At 37.1% G+C, this 20003-nt stretch overlaps 1 protein-coding gene across 1 annotated transcript in view; it reads right to left on the minus strand.

Annotated features, from left to right (window-relative positions):
• Positions 1-20003, minus strand: part of RNF17 (ring finger protein 17) — a 210627-nt gene that overhangs the window by 159265 nt on the left and 31359 nt on the right. Inside the window, exons 10-15 of the mRNA XM_023724829.1 lie at positions 19511-19806; positions 16950-17108; positions 15476-15665; positions 14380-14548; positions 9581-9771; positions 8458-8599 (exon numbers count right to left, since the gene is read on the minus strand). Coding sequence (XP_023580597.1) covers positions 8458-8599; positions 9581-9771; positions 14380-14548; positions 15476-15665; positions 16950-17108; positions 19511-19806 — 1147 coding nt within the window. The remainder of the gene's footprint in view (positions 1-8457; positions 8600-9580; positions 9772-14379; positions 14549-15475; positions 15666-16949; positions 17109-19510; positions 19807-20003) is intronic.

The raw sequence follows: 20003 nt of genomic DNA on the forward strand, positions 1-20003 counted from the left end.
CACAGCAAAGGCAGTGTTCAGAGGTCAATTTATAGAAAAATTGCATACATCAAAAAAGAATAAGGGGTCAAAATAAAAATGTTAGGTATACAAGTCAAACCAATAGAAAAAGAACAGCAAAAGAAGATCACAGCCACCAGAAGAAAGGAAATAATAAAGATTAGGTAGAAATAAATGAAATAGAGAATAGAAAAACAATAGAAAAAATCAACAAAACCAAAAGTTGCTTCCTTGAAAGGATGAACAAAATAGAGAAACCACTGGTGAAACTGACAAAAGAAAAACAGGAGAGGAAGCAAATAACCCAAATAAGAAACGAAATGGGGGACAAAAGACCCAACTGAAATAAAAAATATGGAAAACCGTACTCCAACACATTTGAAAACCTAGAGGAAATGGACAAATTTCTAGAAACACACTACCTACCTAAACTAACAAAAACTGAGATAGAAAATCTGAACAGACTCACAAAAAGAGAAGAAATTGAAAAGGTAATAAAAAAACTCCCAACCAAAAAAGTTCTGGCCCAGATGGCTTCACTGGAGAATTCTACCAAACATTCAGAGAAGAGCTTGCACCAGTACTACTCAAACTATTTCAGAACACAGAAAAGGAAAGGATACGAAAACTAGGCAAAGACATCACAAAAAAGAAAGTTACAGACCAATATCTCTCACGAATATAGACGCAAAAATTCTCAACAAAATTCTAGCCAATAGAATTCAGCATCATAACAAAACAATAATAATACATCCCGGCCAAGTGGGATTCATACCAAGTATTCAAAGGTGGTTCAACATCAGAAAATCCATCAGTGTAATCCAGCACATAAATAAAACAAAAGAATCACAAGATCATCTCAATCGATGTAGAAAATGCATTCAATAAAGTCCAACACCCATTCCTGATAAAAACTCTCAATAAAATAGGAATAGAAGGGAAATTTCTCAATATAATAAAGGGCATCTATGCAAACCAACAACCAACATCATTCTTAACTGGGAGAGGCTGAAAATGTTCCTCCTGAGAACAGGAACAAAACAAGGATGCCCTTTATCACCACTCCTATTTAACATTGTGCTGGAAGTCCTAGCTAGAGCAATAAGGGGGAAGGAAAAAAAGAAGAAAGAAAGGTCATCGAAACTGGAAAGAAGGGGTAAAACTATCCCTATTTGCAGATGATATGATACTATATAGAGAGAACCCAAAAGACTCCACCAAAAAACTACTGGAACTAATAGAAAGATTCAGCAGAGGAGCAGGATACACGATCAACATACAAAAATCAGTTGGACTCCTATACACAAATAAAGAGAACTACAAAAAGGAAATCAGGAAAGCAATACTATCTATAATGGCCCATAAAAAAATAACATACTTAGGAATAAATCTAACCAGGGACGTAAAAGACCTATACAAAGAAAACTACAAAACACTACTGCAAGAAACCAAGACACCTACATAAATGGAAAAACATACCATGCTCATGGATAGGTAGACTCAACATTGTGAAAATGTCAACTGTACACAAAGCAATCTACAAATATAATGCAATCTTGATCCAAATACCAACAGCATTCTTTAACGAGATGAAAAAACTAATGATTAACTCTGTATGGAAAGGAAAGAGGCCCTGGATAAGTAAGGCATTACTGAAGAAGAACAAAGTAGGAGGCCTCAGACTACCTGATCTCAAACCTACTATACACCTGTGGTAGTCAAAACAGCCTGGTACTGGTACAACAACAGCCACTTGATCAATGGAACAGAATTAAGGATTCAGATGTAAACCCATCCACCGATGGTCACCTGATCTTCGAAAAAGGCCCAAAGTCCATTGAATGGGGAAAGGACAGTCTTTTTAACAAACGATGCTGCCAGAACTGGATTGCCAGCTGTAAAAAATGAAACAGAACCCATATCTCACAACATACACAAAAACTAATTCAAAATGGATCAAAGACCTAAATATAAAACCAAAACTGCAAAGATCATGAAAGAAAAAAGAGGTCAACACTAGAGGTCCTAATATACGATATATATATGATACAAAGTGTAACTAACAATACACAAACACCAGAAGATAAGCTAGATAACTGGGACCTTCTAAAAATTAAACATGCTCATCAAAAGACTTCATCAAAGAGTAAAGGGAAACTACAGACTGGGAAAAAATTTTTGGCTATGACATATATGACAAAGGTCTAATCTCTAAAATCTATAGGAAAATACAACACTTCTACAACAAAAAGACAAATAATACAATTAAAAAATGGGCAAAGGATATGAACAGACACTTCACCAAAGAAGACATCCAGGTGGCTAACAGACACATAAGGAAATGCTCGCGATCACTAGCCATTAGAGAAATGCAAATCAAAACTAAAATGAGATACCATCTCACCCCGGCAATACTGGCACAAATAAAAACAGAATATAACATATGTTGGAGAGACTGCGGCGTGAATGGAACTTTTATGCACTGCCGGTAGGAATCAAAATGGTACAATCATTTTTGGAAAATGATATGGCACTTCCTTAAAAAGCGAGAAATAGAAAAATCATAGGATCCACCAATCCTGCTCTTAGAAATATACCCTAGAGAAATAAGAGCCGTCACACGAATAGACATACGCACACCCATGTTCATTGCAGCATTACTCGCAATAGCAAAAAAAGATGCAAACAACCTAACTGCCCAACAACAGATGAATGGATAAACAAACTACGGTACGTACACACAGTGGAATACTACACAAGGATAAAGAGCAATGATGAATCTGAGAAACACTTGACAACATGGGTGAATCTGGAGGGCATTATGCTGAGTGAAATAAGTCAATCAGAAAAGGATAAATATTGTATGAGATCGCTATTATAAAAACCTATGAAAAGGTTTACACACAGAAAGAAACAATATTTGATGGTTATGGGGAAAGGGATTAGTGGGGAGGGAAAAACACTAACTAGACAATAGATAAGTGGTAACTTTGGTGAAGGGTAAGACTACTGGGGAAGCCAGCATAACTTGATGAAGGCAAAGTCACAGAAGCTTCATAGACACATCCAAACTCCCACAGGGATCATGTTACTAGGCTGAGGGCTGGGGACCATGGTCTTGGGGGACATCTAGCTCAACTGGCATAACATAGTTTAAAAGGAAAATGTTCTGCATTCTACTTTGGTGAGTAGCATCTGGGGTCTTAAAAGCCTGTCAGCAGCAACCTAAGGTACATCTACTGGTCCCACCCTGTCTAGAGCAAGGGAGAATGAAGAAAACCAAAGACACAAGGGAAAGATTAGTCCAAAGGACTAAAGGAACACAACTACTATAGCTTCCAGTAGACTGAGTCCAGCACAACTAGATGGTGCCTGGCTACCACCACTGACTGCTCTGACAGAGATCAAAACAGAGGGTCCTGGACAGAGCTGGAGAAAAATGCAGAACAAAATTCAAACTCATAAGAAAAGATCAGACTTACGGTCTGACAGAGACTAGAGAAACTCTGAGAGTATGGTCCCAGATATCCTTTTAGCTCAGTACTGAAGTCACTCCTGAGGTTCATGGTTCAGCCAAAGAATAGAGAGGCTTATAAAACAAACAATAATACATGTAGCTCAACCATGTATACGAGACTAAATGTGCACACCAGCCCAGGGGCAAGGACTAGAAGGTAGGAGGGGACAGGAAAGCTGGAAGACTGGAAGTGGGGAACCCAAGGTTGAGAAGGGGAGAGTGTTGGCACGCTGCAGGGTTGGCAACCAATGTTACAAAAGAATATGTGTATTAATTGTTTGAGAAAGTAAACCGTCAGAAATTCAAGCCAGATTCAGAAGAGGACGCAGAACAAGAGAGATCACTGCTTATGTCAGATCATGGCTGAAAGCAGAGAATACCAGAAAGATGTTTACCTGTGTTTTATTAACTACGCAAAGGCATTTGACTGTGTGGATCATTAACAAATTATGGATAACTCTGCGAGGAATGGAAATTCTACAACACTTCACTGTGCTCCTGAGGAACCTGTACTTAGACCAAGAGGTAGTTGTTACAACAGAACAAGGGGATACCGTATGGTTTAAAGTCAGGAAAGGTGGGCATCAAGGTTGTACCTTTTCACCATACTTATTCAATCTGTATGCTGAGCAAATAATCCAAGAAGTTGGACTGTACGCAGAACAACCCAGCATCAGGATTGGAGGAAGACTCATTAACAACTTGCGTTATGGAGATGACACAACCTTGCTTGCAGGAAGTGAAGGGGACTTGAAGCACTTACTGATGAAGATCAAAGACTACAGCCTTCAGGTGAGACAGTAAACAATACTGGGGAAGCCAGCACAACTTGTACAAGAAAAGGTCATGGAAGCTCCAAAGACACATCCAAATTCCCTGAGGGACTGAACTGCTGGGTGGAGGGCTGTGGGGACCACGGTCTTGGGGAGCATCTAGCTCGAATGGCAAAACAGTTTATGAAGACAATGTTCTACATTCTACCTTGGTGAGTAGCAGCTGGGGTCTTAAAAGCCTGTGAGCAGCCATCTAAGATACTCCACTGGTCTCGCCCCTTCAGGAGCAAGGGAGAATGAAGAGAACACGATAAAAGGAAAAGATTAGTCCAAAGGACTAATGGACCACAGCTACCAAGGCCTCCACAAGACTGAGTGCACTACTGTTAGATGGTGCCCAGCTACCACCACTCACTGCTCTGACCGGGATCACAACAGAGGGTTCTAGACAGAGCTGGAGAAGGATGTAGAACAAAATTCTAACACACACAAAAAAAGACCAGATGTACTGGCCTGAAAGAGACTAGAGAAACCCTGAGAGTATGGCCCCCAGACACCCTTTTAACTCAGCGGTGAAGTCACTTCCGAGGTCCACCGTTCAGCCAGAGAGTGGACAGCCCCATAAAACAAAACGGTACTAATGAGGCACAGCAGTCCAGGGACAAGGACTACAAGGCAGAAGGGGACAGGAAAGCTGGTGATAGGGAACCCAAGGTTGAGTAAGGACAGTGTTGACATGTAGTGGGGATGTTCAGCACTGTCATAGGGCAACATCTGTACTAACTGCTTAATGAGAAACTATTTTGTTCTGTAAGCCTTCATCTAAAGTGAGAATAGCAGCACAAATGGAAGAACGTAATTGATGCTGCTGAATTGTGCGTGTAGAAATTTTTGAAATGGTGTATCTTTGGCTATATATACTTTCACAAAAAAAAAAAAAAAAGGTCGAGAAGGGAGAGTGTTGACATATAGTGGAGTTGTAAACCAATGTCATAAAACATGTGTACTGACTGACTGTTTAATGAGAAACTATTTGTTTTGTAAACCTTCACCTAAAGTACAATAAAATAAAACAAAAAAGACTACAGCCTTCAGTATGGATTACACCTCAACATAAAACAAAAATCCTCAAAACTGGACCAATAAGCAACATCATGATAAACGGAGACAAAACTGAAGTTGTCAAGGGTTTCATTTTACTTGGATCCACAATCAAGGCCCATGGAAGCAGCAGTCAAGAATCAAACATCTCATTGCATTGGGCACACGTGCAGCAAAAGATCTCTTTAAAGTGTTAAAAAGCAAAGATGAAGCTTTAAGGACTAAGGTGCGCCCTACCCAAACCATGGTGTTTTCAATCACCTCATAGGCATGCAAAACCTGGACAATGAATAAGAAGACCAAAGAAGAATTGATGCCTTTGAATTATGGTGTTGGCGAAGAATACTGAATATACTATAGATTGCCAGAACAAACAAATCTGTTTTGGAAGAAGTACAGCCAGAATGCTTCTTAGAAGCAAGGATGGCGATACTTTGTCTCACATACTTTGGAAAGTTATCAGGAGGGACCAATCCCTGGAGAAGGACATCATGCTTGGTGAAGTTGAGGGTAAGCGAAAAAGAGGAAGGCCCTCAATGAGATGGACTGACAGACGGGCTGCAACAATGGGCCAAAACTTAGCAATGACTGTGAGGATGGTGCACGACTGGGCAGTGTTTCATTCTGTTGTACACAGGGTTGCTGAATCGGAATCGACTCGACGGCACCTAATAAAAACAACAATTTGCTCTGTAAACCTTCACCTAAAGCACAATTAAAAAAAAAAAGTTTAGAAGAAAACATAGGGGGTAAACTTTCAAAATCTTAAGTTTTTGACTACTGATTCTTACATATGGCATCAAAAGCATGAGCAACAATAGGCAAAATAAACAGAACTATTATGCATTGAACTGTGTCCCTCCAAAATATGTACTGGAATCCTAATCCCTACAACATGTGGATGTAATCCTATTTGAAATAGGGTTTTCTTTATTGTGTTAACGAGGCCATATCACTGTAGTTTGTATCCTAAGCCTAATCACCTGAAGTATAAAAGGAGCAGATTAGACACAGAAAGAAGCTCAAACGGGGGAAGATAGATGCCACATGAATATTGCTAAGGAAGTGAGGAACATCAGACCTACAAAAGCAGAAAGAAACAAAGATCTTCTTCCAGAACTGACAGAGAAAGAGAGCCTTCCTCTATACCTAGTGCCCTGAATTTGGACATCTAGCCTCCTGTACTGTGAGAAAATACATTTCTCTTCTTTAAAGCCACCCATTTGTGGTATTTCTGTTACAGCAGCACTAGGTAATTAAAACAGGGACTTTAAAATTAAAAACTTTAGTTTATCAGAGGACTTTATCAGAAATTGAAGAGATAATGTACAGAATGGGAGAAAATATTTGGGAATCATATATCTGAAAAGGGTTTAATATCCAGGATATGTAAGGAACACATACAACTCAACAACAAAAAGATAAACCCAATTAAAAATTGGGCAAAAGATTTGCATAGACATTTCTCCGAAGAAGATACACAAATGGCCAGTAAGCACATGAAAAGATACTCAACTTCATTAGTCATTAGAGAAATGCAAATCAAAACTGTTGTTCAGATACCACTTCCCAACACAAGATGGCTATTACCAGAAAAACAGAAAATAACAAGTGTTAGCAAGGATCACGATAAACAGAGAAAATATTGTAGTTGTGAAGAATTTCATTTTACTTGGATCCACAATCAACGCCCATGGACACAGCAGTCAAGAAATCAAACGACGCACTGCATTGGGCAAATCTGCTGCACAAGACCTCTTAAAGTGTTAAAAAGCAAAAATGTCAGTTTGAGGACAAAGGTGCGCCTCACCCATGGCACGGTGTTTTCAATCACCTCATATGCATGCAAAAGCTGGACAACGAATAAGGAAGACTGAAGGAGAATTGACGCCTTTGAATTATGGTGTTGGCGAAGAATGTTGAATATACCATGGACTGCCAGAAGAACAAACAAATCTGTCTTGGAAGAAGTACAGCCAGAATGTTCCTGGAAGCAAGGATGGTAAGATTTGTCTCACGTACTTTGGATGTGTTATGAGGACGCACCAGTCCCTAGAGAAGGATATTATGCTCGGTAAAGTTGAGGATGAGCGAAAAAGAGGAAGATCCTCAACGAGATGGACTGACAAGTGGCTGCAACAATGGGCTCAAACATAGCAATGACTGTGAGGATGGCACAGGACTGGGTGGTGTTTTGTTCTGTTGTACACAGGGTTGCTATGAATTGGAACTGACTCGACGGCACATAACAACAACAAGTGAAGATGTGGATAAATTGGAACCCTCATCCATTGTTGGTAGGAATGTAAAATGGTGCAGTTGCTGTTGAAAAGAGTTTGGCGGTTCCTTAAAAAGGTAAATGTAGAATTACCATATGAGCCAGCAATTCCACTCCTAGACATATACACAAAAGACTTGAAAGCAGGGCCTCAAACAGATACTCGTACATAATGTTCATTGAAGCAATATTTCCAATAGCCAAAAGGTGGAAACAACCCAAGTGTCATCAATAGAAGAAAGGATAAACGAGTTTCATATTCATACAATGGAATATTATTCAACCATAAGGAGAAATGCAGTTCTGATAAATGCTACAGCATGGATGAACCTTGAAAACATTATGCTGAGTAAAATAAGTCAGATGCAAAAGGGTAAATATTGTAGGATCCCACTTACATGAAATTTCTAGAGCAGACAAATAAATACAGACCAAAGTTTATTTGTAGTTACCATAGGGTTAAGGGTGGGGAGTTATCGCTTAAGGCACACTGAATCACTGTCTGGGGTGAGGAGAAACTTTTGCAAATGGACAGTGGTGATGGTTGCAAAATATGGTGAATGTAAATCAATGTCACTGAATTGCCCACTTAAAAATTGTTAAAATGGCAAATGCTTTGTTACATAAATTTTACCACAATAAAATTTAAAAAAGAATTTAATTGTATAGAAGGCTGACTGTGGTTTGTTTGCTCTAACTAAAATTCATACTGGGTACTCACTTCCATTATATATTTCTACTTAAAATCTAAAAACTTACTTCATCTCAAAGGAACACTATGTACTTACCAACTGAAGGTAGAAATCAGTAGGACTATTTATATGACAAACCATAACTGATACATCTGTCATTTCTTTAGGCAAAATAGGTGGATTATAGTGTAAAGTCATATTGTTTTCAGCGTGGCTTCTTGGTGATTGTGACCTAAACCTAATTAAAAGCATAATTAAAGCATAAGCAAAAGCCATTTTCTTAAAGACCCTCTTCTCTCTGAGTTGATCTGAAGGAAAGAATTGCCCATATCCTAATTTATCTACTAAAAATACTCCCCTTCCAAGTTCTAACTTATACATTTCTTGGTATTGTATTCAGTTATCAAAGTAGATCAAGTAGATGTGAGGTCTCAAAACTCAGTGATTAATCTTTGTGTCAGGACATTTTAAAGTCAGGCCTATATGTCATACTCAGATTCATAGCTATTTCTAACTTTCAGTTGAATTTGGTAGCAGTGGTCTATAAAAACAAACAAACAAACACTGCCTTCCAGTCAATTTCGACTCATAGCGACCCTATAGGACACAGCAGAACTGCCCCACAGGGTTTCCTGCGGAGTGGCTGGTGGGTTCGAACCACTGACCTTTCGGTTAGCAGCCAAGCACTTAACTACTGCACCACCATGGTCTATGGTAGTATTCAATTAGGCCAGCTGATGGATCTGTAGGGTTTCTTCCAGCTCCAAGACTCTTTATTTCTCTAGAAAAGAACCTATTTGGGTAATTTCCAGGATCTTCCATTATCTCAAGCCAACAAATGAGTTGCGTTACTTAGTCACCATACTTTGTTAATCAGAGATGAGAAGGAAACATTTTTACTATCTATTCTAGATTAATATTTTAAATACAGAATGGTGACCACGAACTCATTCTTAAGGCTAGAAATTTAAATCAGAAACTGTTTACCAAGAGCCCAAAAATATTTTTAAGTATTTTCTATGCTGAACTACCTTAATTTCTCTATTTCCTCGATCCACATTATTTGGATGCAGTTCGCATAGGCAAAAACTGTACTTAGTATCTACCCTCATAGCAATGTTTTAAACCTCTTAGGGCAATAGTTTTTAAAGGCAAAATCTGCTATTCCAATTTATAGTGATAATATCAAAGAATAAGTAAGTTTTAATAAGTTACCTACCTTGCTAGTTCCATAAAAACTAATGCATCTCTGAGAGACACCGGCATATCACTGCTTATTTTATTGGTTGGTGGCTTCTGCAGATCTACAATGAGCACACCATCTTCTTCTCTAAAAACTTTCATTAAAACAGCCTTGTTATTTACCATTTTCAAAAATTCCACTTTAGCTTCCTCTCCCCAGCCTTTATTCTATTGAAAAAAGTAAAATTCAAAAGGATTTAGTAATTATAATTAGCTCTAATGTCACAATACTCTGGATTTAGCTTTATACAAGCCACAGTCTGAAACTGAGCAAAGGCACTGAACAAACCATGGACATTAAGACATTAAGAAAAAATCTGGGGTCACAAACCCAAGGACAGTCTTTAAGTATGCACAATGTGTGGAACATGCTTTGGTTTTATAAACATATTCTCAAAGTATCCATAAGCAGTTTCACTGTAGAACTTAGTTTTGCTTTAGAATATTAATAAAATGATTATTAAAAATTTTTAAATAAAAGAAACAAGTATTACACACATATTTTCTACTTAAAGATGACAATTCAAAAGATAATGTTTAAAGCATAGTGGAAGCCCTATAATAAATTAAGATATTTACACTCATCAGCAGTTTATCTAACTTCTATTACTACCAATATAGGAAGTATATGCAGGACATGCTCCTTTAACAATAAGGAAAATATTCACCCATATAAAAAAATAATTTTAAACACTGATCGTTTGAAAAGTCAAACTTTTAAGTATCCATACTTGATGTAAATTTCAAGGTTAACTACACACTCCTTAAAAAAAAATACCTAATGTTTTTATGACTATAAAAGTAAAACCTACTCAGTATAGAAAAAGCAGAAAAGTATGTTGTTGTACGCTGTTGAGGCGATTCCGACTCCTAGCGACCCTATAAGACAGAGTAGAACTGCTCCATAGGATTTCCTAGGCTGTAACTGCCAGGTCTTTTCTTCTGTGGAAAGGCTGGTTGCTTCCAACTGCCGACTTTTTGGTGAGCAGTCGAAGGCTAAACCACTGCACCACCAGGGCGCCTTTCCAAATAAAAGTATAAAAGCAAAATTAAAAAAAGAAACAATCTCAGCATCTTGAGGAATACACGACTGCTTATGTTTTTTATGGGTTTCCTTCTAATTTTTTATTCATTCATTTATTCATTCTTTCAAATATTTGTTGAATGTCTACTATGTGACAGATGATTTAAGTGCTGGGAGTCTAATGATGAGACATAGACTCCCTGCTTCTGTGTTGCTATTAGGTGCCATCAAGTGGGTTCTGACTCATAGAGACCCTATGTATAAGAGAATGAAACACTGCCCCGTCCTGCACTATCCTCACAATCGTTGTTATGCTTGAGCCCATTGCTACAGCCATTGTGTCAATCCATCTCATTGAGGAACTTCCTCTTTTTCACTTACCCTCAACTTTACTGAGCACGATTTCCTTCTCCAGGGACTGATCCCTCTTGATAACATGTCCAAAGTAAGTGAGACAAAGTCTCACCATCTTTGCTTCTAAGGAGCATTCTGGTTGTACTTCTTCTAAGACAGATATGTTTGTTCTTCTGGCAATCTATCGTATATTCAATATTTTTCGCCAACACCGTAATTCAAAGGCATCAATTCTTCTTCGGTCTTCCTTATTCATTGTCCAGCTTTTGCATTCATATGAGGCGACTGAAAACACCATGGCTTGGATCAGGTGCACCTTAGTCCTCAAAGTGACATCTTTGCTTTTTAATGCTTTAAAGAGGTCTTTTGAAGCAGATTTGCCCAATGCAATACGTGGTTTGATTTCTTGACTGCTGCTTCCACGGGCGTTGACTGTGGATCTAAGTACAATGAAATCCTTGACAACTTCAATCTTTTCTCTGTTTATCATGATGTAGCTTAGTAATGAAGATTTTTGTCTTCTTTATGTTGAGGTGCAATCCATACTGAAGGCTGTACTTTTTTTAATCTTCATCAGTAGGTGCTTCAAGTCCTCTTCACTTTCAGCAAGCAAGGTTGTGTCATCTGCATAACGCAGGTTGTTAATGAGTCTTCCTCCAATTCTGATGCTGTGTTCTTCATACAGACCAGATTCTCGGATTATTTGCTCAGGATACAGATGAGTAAGTACAGTGAAAGGATACAACCCTGACGCACATCTTTCTTGAGTTTAAAGCATGCATCTCCTTGTTCTGTTCAAACACCTGCCTTTTGGTCTTTGTACAGGTTCCTGCGGAGCATAATCAAGTGTTCTGGAATTCTCATTCTTCACAAAGTTATCCATAATTTGTTATGATCCACACAGTCGAACATGTTTGCATAATCACAGGTAAACATCTTTCTGGTATTCTCTGCTTTCACCCAAGATCCATCTGACATCAGCAATGATACTCCTCATTCCATGCCCTCTTCTGAATCTGGCTTGAATTTCTGGCAGTTCCCTGTTGATGTACTGCTGCAACGGCTTTTGAAAGATCTTCAGCAAAATTTTACTTGTGTGGTATTAATGATATTGTTGGATAATTTCCACATTCTGTTGGATCACCTTTCTTTAGAATGGGCACAGATATGGATCTCTTCCAGTAGGCCACCCAGGCAGCTGTCTTCCAAATTTCTTGGCATAGACAACTGAGCACCTCATGAGTTCACTGAAATATCTCATATTTTCCAACTACTGATCCTTGTTCTTTGTTTTCAAGTTTCACATTCCAATCACCAGTAATTATCAATGTATCTTAACTGCATGTTTGATCAATTTCAGATTTCAGAAGTCGGTAAAAATCTTAAATTTCTTCATCTTTGGCATTAGTGGTTGGTGCGTAAATTTAAACAATAGTTGTATTAACTAGTCTTCCTTGTAGGCACATAGATATTATCCTATCACTGACAGAGCTGTACTTCAGGATAGATCTTGAAATGTTCTTTTTGACAATGAATGTGATGCCATTCCTCTTCTATTTGTCATTCCTGGCATAGTAGACCATATAACTGTCCTATTCAAAATGGCCAATAGTAGTCCATTTCAGCTCACTAATGCCTAGGATATTGATGTTTATGTGTTCCATTTCATTTACGACAGCTTCCAATTCTTCTAGATTCATACTTGGTACATTCCACATTCCAATTATTAATGGATGTTTACAGCTGTTTCTTCTCATTTTAAATCATGTCACATCAGCAAATGAAGGTCCCAAAAGCTTGATTCCATCCACATCATTAAGTTCAACTCTCCTTAGAGGTGGCAACTCTTTCCCAGTCATATTTTGAGTGCCTTCCAACCTGAGAGGCTCATCTTCCAGCACTATATCAGACAATGTTCCGAGGCTATTCATAAGGTTTACACTGGCCAATTTTTTCAGAAGTAAAACTGCCAGATCCTTCTTAGTCTTTCTTAGTCTAGAAGCCCCACTGAAACCTGTCCACCATGGGTGACCCTGCTGGTATTTCAAATGCCAGTGGCAAAGCTTCCAGCATCATAGCAACACACAAGTCACCACGGAACAACAAACTGATAGATGAGTAGTGGCCTGCTTCCACAGACCTTATAATAATATAACTGCTTAACACATAATTCTTACATGTAATTCCTCTCTCCTAGTTTTCAATCTTGCTGAGGGAAAGATATTCATAAATGATACAGGAAAGAATGCAATATGAGCCATAAACTGAATAATGAACAAAGTGCCATGAAAATAGGGAAGAAATATATAGAAACATACACCACACCATATATTTATTTCTTTACATCTATTTGACTCCAAAATTTAGTACTTTACTTGAAAATTTCACCTACCAATTATGTTGATATTTGTTTATCCAACTTAATTTCCCATTAAGAATATATCCAATTGTGGAAGTTAAAGTTCATTTCCTTTTTTATTGGCACTAATAGCATATTAATAACAACCAGCAATATGCGTATGACACAACCTTGCTTGCTGTAAGTGACGAGGCCACTTGAAGCACTGACTGATGAAGATCAAACACCACAGCCTTCAGTATGGATTACACCTCAACATAAAACAAAAATCCTCACAACTGGACCAATAAGCAACATCATGATAAATAAGAGAAAAGACTGAAGTGGTAAAGGGTTTCATTTTACTTGGATCCACAATCAACGCCCATGGAAGCAGCAGTCAAGAAATCAAACAACGCGTTGCATTGAGCAAATATCCTGCAAAAGATTTCTTTAAAGTGTTAAAAAGCAAAGATGAAACTTTTAGGACTAAGGGTGCGCCTGACCCGAGCCATGGTGTTTTCAATCGCCTCATATACATGTAAAAGCTGGACAATGAATAAGGAATACTGAAGAACTGATGCCTTTGAATTATGGTGTTGGCAAAGAATACTGACTATACCATGGATTGCTAGAAGAACCAACAAATCTGTCTTGGAAGAAGTACAGCCAGAATGCTCCTTAGAAGGAAGGATGGTGAGATTTAGTCTCATACTTTGGACATGTTATTAGGAGGGACTAGTCCCCAGAGAAGGATATCATGCTTGGTAAAGTATAGGGTCAGCAAAAAAAGAGCAAGACTCTCAACGAGACAGACTGACACAGTGGCTGCAACGATGGGCTTAAGCATAAAGACAACTGGGAGGCTGGCGCAGGACTGAGTAGTGTTTCACTCTGTTGCACAGAGTCGCTATGAGTCAGAACCGCCTCGAGGGCACCTTACAACAACAACAGGAGAACTGGTGCTTTGAAGATAAACGCAGCAATCTGGTTAGCAACACATGTAGCTTAAGTCAGAATATTTAGCCTCCAAAGAGGCAGTAATTTAAGTTGTACTTACTGAACTTGGTGGAACAATGTCTTTCAGTGAGCATGGTTGTGCAAATGGCTGGATGTCTTTCAGCAGCCCTTCAAAACAGGATTCAGGCTTTCTTAGAACCAGACATAGATCACTTAGTACTATATGGTGCTCAGCAATGTGTTCTTTTCTCACATGGGTATCACCAACTCTAGGAGGAATTCAGGTAATATTTATTGAAAATAATGTTTCAAGTTTGAACTCTCCTTCCCCATAAAAGGTATGCATTTCTAAAGACACTCTCCTTAAATCTTCTAGAAAGTTATATTCTAATTCATATTTCCTTACTGTTGTTAGCTGCCACTGAATTGATTCCAACTTATGGCGACCCCATGTGTTACAGAGTAGAACTGCTCCACAAAGTTAACGGAAGCAAATCACCGGGCTTTTTTTTCTGGAGTACCACTGGGTGGGTTTGAACCATCAACCTTTAGGTTAGCCGTCAAGCACAAACCGATTTTGTCACCTAGGGACCTATATAGACTTAATCTAGTTTCTGTTAGCAACCAAGATACTGTTATTAACCATTGAATTAAATAAATCTCAGATACCTTTATTTGAACTGTCTTTCATATACCTATTCAGTTTAAACTTAAAGGGAATGATGACCCCAAAAATATAGATCTATTTATTTAAAAAGCTATGACCATTAAATAAAGTGACCATAATATTAGTTAAAGCTGGTCCTTATTACAGAAACATTTTTGGCTTCTTTTATTCTCGTAGAAGACTGACACAAAGATTTTAATACCTAAAGCCCTTGACTATTTTTGCCCATTATTCCCTGCTTCAAAGCAACATAAGAGGACTGAAGTCTGAAGTACATTAAAAAGCTCCTTTTCCAAGCTTCTCATCTATTAACACTGATAAACGATAATATTTTACTAATTTAGTGAGACCCATATAGAGAACAATAATAAAAAAACACATGTCTGGGAAGTGAAGAAGAAACAAATTACTCCTCTCTACCCCTTCCTAATTTCCTCTATTCTTTTAAACCACTCCCTCCCCCCAACCCCCCGCCCCAACAATGCCTCTAAGCAGGCAAGGAACACACAGTAATTATAAAATATCATACCCTGGAACAATTAAGACCTCAGAATTTCCAAAATCTACCATAAATATTTGTAATAGTGCAACTTCACAGACTGAGTACTTGATTAGACTACCAGGTTTTCTAATATCTTTACTTTCTATTGGAATTAATTCAGTGATAGTTCCTCGACACCACATTCCATTCTCAATGCTGTTGACAAATATTCTTGCACCTAAATAATGAGACAAACCAATATCACTGTTTAAGGAGAGAAATACTTAATGAGCTCTAATTTACAAACATGTACATGTACATTAGTTCTACTACTTAAGAAGTCTTATAGTACTATGTTAAATGATATAAGAATGATATCTTAACCGTAGTCAACCTACCCAAATAAAATATTTTGATGTTTTCTGTTATACAGAAACTTATGAGCTAAACAGGGAGATAAATACACAAAAGATACTAAGTCAGCAGCTACCTGTTGAGGACCTATGTTTTATGAACTATACTAACAAAGATGAATGAGATGACCCTGCCATTAAAAAGGTCAAGAAAGGAAAAGAGACAGGCAAATGAATTAATACACTGTATTTGCCACAATAAAGGCTATCTATTCTCATGTACATACAAATATACATGTATAGATATATACATATTTAAGCTTGTAAAATATTGTGGTAGCATAAAGGAAGACATACTGTGAGGGTAAAGAAACAATGAAAAGCGGCATGTGAAATGCCAAAGTAACTCATTAATACATACTGGACTTCAGAGAAGGGGAAGATAAACTAAGGACTTAGAAATGGAGGAAGGCCTTATGGACGGATTACATAAAACCAAATGGACTAAAAATTAATCACCAGGAAAAAAGAAGAACAAGCAAGAGGCCTGAACTACAAGAAAATTGAGACAAAAAGAAGTTAAAATCCTAGCCCAAACCACATAGTAGAATTAGAAGAACTATGAAGAAAACCCAGGTAGTTTAGAGCTTACACTATTAACACCTAAGCTGTGTACTGGAGACCAATTTGTTAAGGGTTGATCACTGATGACATACAGAGGGATGCTGTATAATCCTCTCTGTATATACTAGTGAAAACAGGATAGCTGAAAGGCCATAGTCCTCTTGAATCTTAATATTTAAGTGTTCAATGCTACCCTTAACACCATATGTGGAGAGCAAGGGGCTGGAATCAAATTATGATGTATCATCTTAAAAGGCACAGGTTTCCCTACAGAAAAGGGGGCAGTCCTGGGTTTTGTAATTTAAAAAACAATTCATCTCACTCTATAATGAGGTTTTGTGTATATTCAACTCTCTAAAAATGTGCCAGTGGTCAATCTTAATCCTTAGCCAACTTACCAAAATAAAATTTAACCTATGTTAAATAATTCCAAAACTTCTATGCTTGGAAAAAACATCTATATTATAAAACGTCTATGTGAGTTGGTCAAACATTACAATATTTAAATAAAACTGATGTTTTAACTTGCAGTAATATTTCATTACCTAGCTCCAAAATATCTGAAGGATTGACATGTAAACTCTTGCTGCAAATTTGATTCACCTTCTTTTCCAACAATGTTGCATCTTTTATTTGTGAATACTTCCGAACATAGAAGCGGCAAGGGTGTATTACGTGGCTTACTAAAACTAGCTCTGGAGAACCTGGAGAAGAATAAGTATTTAAACCACGTGAATAAACCATGAGTTAGAAAAGAATTCACGAAAGCTGACAAATACAGTATCCTATAAAAGAATAATGAATGTCTCGCAGTATTGCAAACTCTAAAATACAGAGGCTCCATGAAACAGTCCAAACCAACAATGGTAACCAAACTGATAAAACAAATGGATCACTTTCAACAATTAATTCTTTAGCAACATAAACTGCAAATACTTTATTTTACTTGCAAAATATGTTCTATAAGTGCAACTGCAGTTCATGTGATGGGTAGATTCTAAAGTCAGAGTATATGCTGCAACTCCACGACATTATAAAACTTCAGAGTTTACTTATGAACATATTTGGAACTCAGAACCCCATTTATAATGATTAGTTTCTAGTATAGCCCACAAAAGCCTGTTTAATCCATGCTATGTCTAGAGAACCTATAATCAGCTCATAGCCAGTCTGAATCTCAAATCTTATAAATCAGGTTAAAGATGTATGAAAAAATGTCTGGGCAAAGCCAAAGTATTAAGCAGCATTTAGGGAAAAGTATGTGTATTTCATTGGGATGAGAGTAGAGCAAAGGTAAAAGACAGTGAGACAATTTTTTGTATGTAGGAGTAATTGTTTCTTCTCACATAAAAGATTTCCAAAGTATAATGTTAAGGGAGAAAAGCAAAGAACAAAACAATCTGTATAGTGTGCTGTTTTGTGTAAAACAACAACAACAACAAAAGGGGATTAGAAAAATAATCTATGTGTATTTGCATTATGTTTATACAGCATAAAAAAACTCTGGGAGGGAAGAACTGAATGGAATGGGAATAGGGTGTGACGAAGTTTCACAAGGTATTTTAATACGCATATATTTAATTTTTGAACAATGCAAATATTTTAGTTATCAGCTAGGATTAGCTAGTAAAAATGTTTAAAAAACAAAGACTAGGAGTGCTACTGCAGACAGCAAGCATAGATAGATGACAGAAATTGAACAGATTATTTTAACCTATCAGACCAATAATGATTAAAAAGAGTAACACTCAGATTGAGGATAGGGTTAAAAAGATAAATATGTATAACTAGGGAGACAGTTGAGAGAAGTGCTATAAATTTCATAAATATTTTTGCCAAAAACAGTTAAAGTTTTAACAATAAAAGGGAAAAAGTACTAGTTATCAATAAAATTCATTTGACTCACTACTTCACACTAGATAGGAGCCCTGGTGGCACAGTGGTTAAGCATTCAGCTGCTAATCAAAAAGTTGGCGGTTCAAATCCACCAGCCGCTCCTTGGAAACCCTATGGGGCAGTTCTACCCTGTCCTATAGGGTCGCTATGAGTTGGAATCAACTTTATGGCAACGGGTTTGGGTTTTTGGTTTCACACTAGATAAGAGTTACTACACATAAAGCAAACTCTACTACATTAAGTTCAGACAGTTGTTAAAGTACCTGCATTTGATCCAAAGAAAACAGATGACTTTTTCTGAAGAGGCTTTTTTTTTGATATCTAGGTGTCTCCATAAGATAATCTGTAAAGTACGCTTCTCAAAATAAGAAACAAAGGCAATTGTACTAATTTTGTTAATGTTTACAATGGTATACTTTTGTTTAAAAACCTGTACCTGAAATGGCAAAATTCTACAATGTGAAAACACTTTATATCAGAAGGTAAACTCATGATGAGTTATCTTAATTCACTGAGATACCAGTGATAATACAGTGGAAATGAGAAAAAAGTGTGTGTACTTTTTTTGTAGTTAAAATGTCATTATGGAGAGTCCAATTAAAAAAAAGAAGAGGAAAAATTAAAACCAATCTTGAAAATAGTCCTAAAGAAGACTGGTGGTATAAAGTTATATACGGTAGTATCTTACTCCCATGCTAACGGTTAATACCAACACTGGAAATCTAATCAAATAACTGTGATACATTTAAATGTTATATAATAGATGATATAACACTTAAACAATCGTTAATTTCATAGCAGATTAAACCTCAGAACAAAAACTTAAGAGAAGTTATTCTTAAATTCAAGGACAAAGTGATGAAACTGCTTCCACAAATCACATCTCTCTCATCTACTTATATACACATCTTTTATGTAAGGTTTATTATGTGGAACACTCAAAAGTCAACTATCCTAATTAAACCAAATGCTGAAATTACACCTCAGAGGTTAGCTATACTGCAGCATTAAAAATAAAAATTATCGTAACTTTGGAAAATGTGAACGTAGGGGCATGGAATGAACAGGTTTTAATTCATAGTGAGATAGAAGATTGTAACAGCAATATGTTTCTGTTAAGTACAAGGACAAAAAGGTACAAACTGTTTTGAATTACAGACACAAGTTTTTTTTTTTTTTAATTTTTTGCTGCTTTTATATTTTCACTCACTTTCCAGGTTCTCTTCAATAATTTCTTCAATTATCACATCAGGACTAGATCCTACTTGTGGTAGAGCGGCAAAGGTTTTAGCGACAACTTCTTTCTTCGGCTGGAAGTGTTTTGCTTCTAAACGCACATCATTGGTTTCACATTGTAAAGGGGTTGGTGATGCTTCATTAGTTAGGACAGATACGTCCAACTTTCTCTCTTCTAGTGATAGGTATGTATCATGACAAGAAAATTCCTTTTTATTATTGTACTTCCTTTGAATATTCTGTCCAATTTCATCTTCTTGGGGATAAAATCTATTTAAAAATATAGAAGCATGTTCATGATTTTTCACATGACTACTTTAAATCATTTTACACATTCTTTACATGTACCTTCAAGCCATTTATTTCCCACACTATAGTTAATATTATGACACATACAAAAGGGATAAAGCTGTCCACGTGCCCCAGGGGTATTTTTTAACCAGTTTCACTGATATATAATTTACATA

This window comes from Trichechus manatus, unplaced genomic scaffold (assembly GCF_000243295.1).
Source record: "Trichechus manatus latirostris isolate Lorelei unplaced genomic scaffold, TriManLat1.0 scaffold00264, whole genome shotgun sequence".
In the NCBI taxonomy this organism is placed as follows: domain Eukaryota; kingdom Metazoa; phylum Chordata; class Mammalia; order Sirenia; family Trichechidae; genus Trichechus; species Trichechus manatus.